Source organism: Mastomys coucha, unplaced genomic scaffold (genome assembly GCF_008632895.1).
Source record: "Mastomys coucha isolate ucsf_1 unplaced genomic scaffold, UCSF_Mcou_1 pScaffold23, whole genome shotgun sequence".
NCBI classification, from domain to species: domain Eukaryota; kingdom Metazoa; phylum Chordata; class Mammalia; order Rodentia; family Muridae; genus Mastomys; species Mastomys coucha.
In genome coordinates, this window is record NW_022196906.1 from 70,112,629 (window position 1) to 70,119,451 (window position 6,823).

The 6,823-nt window shown below is 47.7% G+C and overlaps 1 protein-coding gene across 1 annotated transcript in view; it reads left to right on the top strand.

Moving 5' to 3' along the window:
* Positions 1–6,823, top strand: part of Leo1 (LEO1 homolog, Paf1/RNA polymerase II complex component) — a 25,793-nt gene that overhangs the window by 13,312 nt on the left and 5,658 nt on the right. The window contains exons 7-10 of the mRNA XM_031344406.1: positions 1,385–1,479; positions 2,380–2,514; positions 3,990–4,125; positions 4,988–5,174. Of these exons, the coding sequence (XP_031200266.1) occupies positions 1,385–1,479; positions 2,380–2,514; positions 3,990–4,125; positions 4,988–5,174 (553 nt within the window). The remainder of the gene's footprint in view (positions 1–1,384; positions 1,480–2,379; positions 2,515–3,989; positions 4,126–4,987; positions 5,175–6,823) is intronic.

Genomic DNA, 6,823 nt, shown 5'->3' on the forward strand with positions numbered 1-6,823 from the left:
CCTTATTGAAGCTGGCAATTTCCCCCATGTCTGGTTTGTCTGACATTTTCTAACAACTCTAATGGGTGAACCAAAGTGATGGTGGGCTTGGGGCTTGGGAGCCATCCCATGCCCTCTGCAGTGGCCTCTCAATGTAGCATTTCAGGCCCAGGGTGTTTCCACAGACCCAATTCTGTAAATTTTTAAAAAGTTACATATATTTATGTGTTTGTGTGGTGTGAGCATTCACAGTCCACTGTATAGATGGGGAGATCAGAGGACAACTTTTAGGAGTTGGTGCTTTCTAGCAAGGCCTTGAGGTTGAACTTGGTTTGTTACGCTTAGTGGCATGGCATACACCTTTACCTGGTAAGCCATTTCACTAGCTTCATTTTAATTCTTACTAAAATTCCAAGCCCACATAAACACAGGAGGAATGGTATAATGAACTCTTATATGCCTATCAGCTTGACCACTCTTGTTTCAATATTCCTCACCCAACCTTCAGTAGATGGTTATGACGTTACGTCTAATGTTATCAAGTCTTTACTTAGCTGACGCAGTAGTCACTTCTTTAGTGAGGAATCGGTACATGGGAAAACTGGAAGCAAACCACTGGGCTTCGAGAGTGGCTGAACAGACAGCTGTGGAGCTGAAGCAGATGGTAGAGGGAATTCGTGGACCAGAGTGTTTGCTTTCCATATTCACCTTCATTCCAACCCTGCCCTTTGAGCCCAGGCTGGACTCCGACCCGCCGTCCTCCTTCCTCAGTGTCCCATGCACTGGAAGCAAAGGCCTGCACCACCACACCTGGGGTGTTCTCATTCTGTTAATCCATGTAGTGAGCGAGTGTACTTCCCCCTTATGCTGTTATTTTAGTGTTTCCAGGATGTAGCGTGATAAAAGCCACGCATCTGATGTGCTGTGTCCCCCTGGAAGGCCCATCAAGTCTTTAATTTCTGTAGAGGTGACTCATTTTCTCAATCTGGCGTTTCCCCACCCTGCAGGTGATGCGTCCCTACATGTGTGGGGAGTGGGCCAGTAGGCAGAGGGTCGTTGTCTCACTTTCAATGGCTTTTTTAGGTCCATGAGATGGATTATTCTCCATATGTGTCTTGCTTCAGCCTCTTCAGGGCTCAGGCTTTGTCTCCTGTGCCTCAGAGCTTTCCTGTGTTTGTAATTTCCCAGGCGTGTGCAGGCATTGTGTCTGTTCAAATGCTCTGGCTGTTAGCTACGATCAGAATTCTCACAGCACCAAAGTTCATTTCAACACTATCTCCTCCTGTCATTAATTACTCCAAGAGGATCTCACTGTTGTCCGTTCTGTCACTGCACACACTCATTCTCTGGCTGCGTCTCTCCAGGGGACTCTCCTGGCTTTCTAAGGTTTTGTATTTTAAAACAGGTAGAAAACACTATAAGATGGAGGATACGCAGAGATGAAGAAGGAAATGAAATTAAAGAAAGCAATGCACGGATAGTCAAGTGGTCAGATGGAAGGTGAGTGCGAAGTGCGTGGCATTGAACACCCAGAATAGGGGAGGAGAGAAGGCTCTGGGCTCAGGCCTTACTCAGGGGCTGGCTCTTGTTAGAGACTCCTCATCAGTTACTCCCTATGACTGCACAGAAACTGAGACAAATGATCATTGGAGCTTATTGGTATCCAGTTTCAGGAGTCATTCCACAAACCACACGAACAGCAGTCTCAGACAAGGCACACTAAGACTGACCAGTCAGGGCCGTAGCTCAGAATTTGCACACTAAGGCTACAACCCTGAACATATTTTTAATGTCAGATATGAAAGCTAAAACTGCAAAAGCCACAGTGAACTCATATGCAAGTGCTGGTGGTCGGCTCTGACTCAAGCCGTTTTAGACATAACAGTTCATATTGACCTTTAATTTGATGGGTCCTACATGGAGCTTATGGTTGTGGAATTTCTTAAGATTAACAAACTTTATAACATATAGAACATAACAGGATATGTGGTCAGCATGACCCCGCTCTGTGTCAAGTTACTTTTCTATATCAGTAACTGGCAGACATGTTACAGTAATAATGTGAAATAGCTGGTGGGTATGGAACAGAATGGCTACAGCTATGCTGGGGAGCAGATGGGAGACAATAAACTAAACATAATGTAAGTTTAGAATCTTCAGCCCTCCTCTGAGCCCCGTTGAATACTACTTGTAATATGAAGGAGAGTATCCTTTAGTGGGAACATAGTGGGACTGGGCCTGAGTCACAGCAGGTGTGACTTCTATCACATTTTTTTCCCCAGCATGGTGATTTTTTTTCATTCTGTATAAAGAGAGAAACTGATTGATTCACATTTTCATTAAGTACAGCTGTACAGTGAAAGCCTTGGATTTAATACATGAGGTCTTTTTTCTCTTCAGCATGTCCCTGCATTTAGGGAATGAAGTGTTTGATGTGTACAAAGCCCCACTGCAGGGCGACCACAACCATCTTTTCATAAGACAAGGTACTGGGCTGCAGGGGCAGGCTGTCTTTAAAACGAAGCTCACCTTCAGGTAAGTGCTCTTAGTAATGCTGCTTGGTTTTTGAAGCCGGTCCCCTCCTCCGCCCCCCAAAGGAGCTCTGTAGCTCAGCCCAGAGGTTAGGTCTCAGTTCTGGAGGCTCAGAGGCTCTGTAGACGTGGACAGCTGAGGTGGCTTTCTCGGATGCTGTGATGTGAAACAGAAAGTTGGTATTTTAGTTCCCCTGCCAGGAACCCTTTATAAAGTGCTTGTCTGTGCTGGTCAAATGGATCTTTTTGTTTTCAGTAAAACTGACTCGGAGACAAACTGATCATTAGGGTTTGTGTGTGCTGGTGCCAGAGGAAAGGCGCTGAGCTGGGGGATGTGAATAATGGGGCTATCCCATCACCTACTGCTGTTGCAGCAGGCCTCTGTGGGAATGTGTCCCCCAGGCAGATCCAAACACCTTTTCCTGGGGATAAGCACACCCCCGTCCTGGGTGACACTGTCTGTAGGGAGCACTGACCTTAAGAATCGTAATGCTTAAACTGTTTCTGCTCGTGACCCTGGACAACTTTGATTTTGTGAGATTGTCTCAGTGGGAGGCTGTGACAAGTGAGGAGCAGGGTGAGGTGCAGGGAGCACGGTGGCACCAGCACTGCTTGGGCCATGCAGGGTGAGGTGCAGGGTGCACGGTGGCACCAACACTGCTCGGGCAGTACAGGGTGAGGTGCAGGGTGCACGGTGGCACCAACACTGCTCGGGCAGTACAGGGTGAGGTGCAGGGTGCACGGTGGCACCAGCACTGCTCGGGCCATGCAGGGTGAGGTGCAGGGTGCACGGTGGCACCAGCACTGCTCAGGCAGTGCAGGGTGAGGTGCAGGGAGCATGATGGCACCAGCACTGCTCGGGCTTGCTGCCTCTGGGGTCATGCCGTACAGCAGTCTTTACCCCACACCTTTCTCTTTTCCCAGACAGTTTCTCTGTGTAGCCTTGGCTGTCCTGGAACTAACTTACTTTGTAGACCAGGCTGGCCTTGAACTCAGACATTTGCGGGGCTCTGCCTCCCAGATGCTGGGATCAAAAGGCTGTGCCACCCCTGCCTGGCAGCTCCAGCTTTTTCTTTTTCACTTTTCCTGTCTCATTGAGCTAGAGCAGTGCTTTTCAGCCTTCCCAGTTCCTCATAGTATGGTGACCCCCATAAAATTATTCATAACTGTAATTTTGTTACTGTTATGAATCGTAATGTAAATGTCTGATATGCAGGGCATCTGATGTATGACCCTGTACTAGGGTCACGCAACTTCTGTGAAAGTGTCATTAGACCCCTAAGGGGTCACAACTCACAGGTTGAGAGCCACTGAGCTAGAGGAAGGAAAATCCCATCCTCCAAGTAAAATATTCAGTTTAGAGGTCTGGCCTCTAAGCTATTCTTTGGTAAATAGGAAGCAGCTGCTGGCTTTGTGTTTTTGTGATGTGGGTATGACTGGCTCACAAATATCCATGAAGTTTCTATTCATTTCCCACAGGCCTCACTCTACAGACAGTGCCACACACAGGAAGATGACTCTGTCACTTGCAGATAGATGTTCAAAGACACAGAAGATTAGAATCTTGCCAATGGCTGGTCGAGACCCTGAGTGCCAGCGCACGGAGATGATTAAGGTATGTTGCCTAAGCTTTATCCCGGAACAGTTTTGTGTATTAAGAACAGATTGCCCAAATCGCCTGTTTGCTTGTTCGTCATCTCTTGTTGGACCTCCCTTCCCTCTTCCAATGACCTAGGTTAATTTCCTAAGCTCTTATCAAGTGGAAAGATGTGTGGGTGCTGACAAAGTAGATGCAAGCTCTTGGGTTGTCCCCCAGCAGGGCTGGTCACTTCCACAAAACTGGTCACTGAAATAGCTGAGTTTTCACATATCAATACCACTAAGCCATCTATACTAGCTTATCCCATCAGAACTCGGTGCGCAGGCCAAGGAGAGGATGCAGCAGGCCTAGAGCAGAGTCCTACAGAGTAAGTGTGTGAGTTTTGTTTTGTGGTGCTGAGGATTAAACCTAGAGCCCCAGTCATTCTTGGATTGTAAGTTCTGGGCCACCCTGGTGTCCGCTCAGTCCTTGTCAAAAAAGCAAGGTATGAAGTTTATTCCACATAAGCCTAACAACCCAAGTTTAATCTCTAGCACCTACACGGTGGAAGGATAAACCCAGTGCCCATAAGCTGACCTACCCCCAACAATCAAAATAAATAAGATAAAATTATTTTTTAAAAAAAAGGTTTCATGACTAAGAACGTCCAAGAGCAAGGGAGCAGCAGCTGATGAAAGGCCTTCTTCCTGAGTTCCATCATGGTGGAAACCATCATGGTGATGCAGAGTGAAAAAGACAGCAGGCTCGCTTCTGTAAAGGTCCATCCCATGACAGCCCATCTCTCCATTAATTTACCAGTTAACCCATGGGATGTAGCTTCCAGTGGAATTGGGGTCACTTTCAAACCATAGCAGATGGCTTATTTGCTTTCTTACAGAAAGAAGAAGAACGCTTGAGGGCCTCCATCAGGAGGGAGTCGCAGCAGCGCCGGATGAGAGAGAAGCAGCACCAGCGGGGGCTGAGTGCCAGCTACCTGGAGCCTGATCGCTACGACGAGGAGGAGGAAGGCGAGGAGTCCGTCAGCCTGGCTGCCATTAAAAACCGCTACAAAGGGGGCATCCGTGGTGAGTGTGGTGTAAAGCCTTGTCATATGTGTTCCCCTGCGCATGCACTGATCGCTGGACATTGGACAGCTTAAAGAGTCGGTGTTACTGAGTGCCTCCTGCTAAGTCTCAGTGAGGACGTCATCCTGGAAGGGCAGGGCCTTCCATGGCTCCCTTCCAGCTGTTTTGTCTTTGGAGTCTTTCTGTGTCCAGGCATGCGCATATATCAGGCCCCATACAAATTCACCCCTGGACCTTCTGGTTTCCAGTGTGAAAGGTTGACAGTTTCTGTTTTAAGGAAGGGTCTCATTCTAGTCCAGCTGTCCTCACACTTTCAGCAATCCTCCTGCCTCGGCTTCTCAAGTGCTGGTGCATTCTAGGCATAAATTTCCTTACTCAGCTAAGTTGACAGTTATGAAGAAATCCACCTACTGAGAACACAGCGCTTGCTTCTGCCGTCAGCTTTGCAGGGCTCTCCTTGCAGGGTTTACTTCATAGTGCTCGGCATTTATTTAGCACATACTGAATCCGGCACACGAGACAGCCTGTTTGACCTCTGAGCAGTGCTCTGATGGATTCCCTCTTATTGATGAGGGTCATGGTTGTAATTCTAGTCCCAGAAGATATGATGTCCTTTTGTGGCCTCTGCAGCTACTAGGCACATATATGGTACAGAGACATGTGTGCAGACAAAACACCCACACATCAAATAAAGTCAATAATGTATTTAAAAAAAGAAGAAGAAGAAGAAGAAAAAAGCAAAGCAGACTCAGAAGATGGCCTGGACTCCTGAACTTGATCTGCCTCAGCTTCCTGAGTGTGAGTTACAGGCATGTATCACCATGTCCAGCTAGTTCTGACAACCGTGACTTCAGGAGGGCTCCATTCCTCTGAACCTCTCGTATGTTGTCTAGAATGAGTCAGCCTACTAATGGTGCCTAGAACATGGGCTGGGGAGGGAGGGGCTGTGCTTGGTGCGTGCCGCTGGTGTATTGTGCATGAGCGTTCGTTCCTAAAGCTGCTTTTCTCACCTCGTCAGCTTCAAGCAAGTGACTTCTCATTTCTGAATGTCATTTGCCTTGTCTGCAAAATGAGGAGTGAAGTCTGCTGATGCTTTGTGTCGTGTGTGGCACTGGGAATAAAACTCAGGGCCTAATGTTTGGACCCAGCTGAGTGACAAGGTTTACCAACTCCTACATTTCCCTTTATCTGACTATTATCTGGGGCCACCTGTAACTCAGGTTTGGAAGGCAGAGACAGGAAGTCCCCAGAGAGAGCAAGCTGCTGGCAAGTCTAGCTGTATTGGTGAGCTCTGGGTTGGCAGGAAGACCGTGCCTCACTAAATAAGGGGAAGAGCCGCTGAAGCTGATTCCTGACACCTCCACATGCATATGCACACACATGCATAGCACATGTACACACATGTTTGTGCACACACGTGCATAGCACATGTACACAACACAGAAGATTGGGACAAATAGAAATTATTTTGTTCCTCTATGGAAAATGTACAGAGAGAACTGAGGGTTTATTGGAGGGAATCCAAGAATGAATAGATTCTTTAAAAGTGACTCCATGTAGCCGGTCGGTGGTGGCGCACGGCTTTAATCCTAGCACTTGGGAGGCAGAGACAGGTGGATTTCTGAGTTCGAGGCCAGCCTGGTCTACAG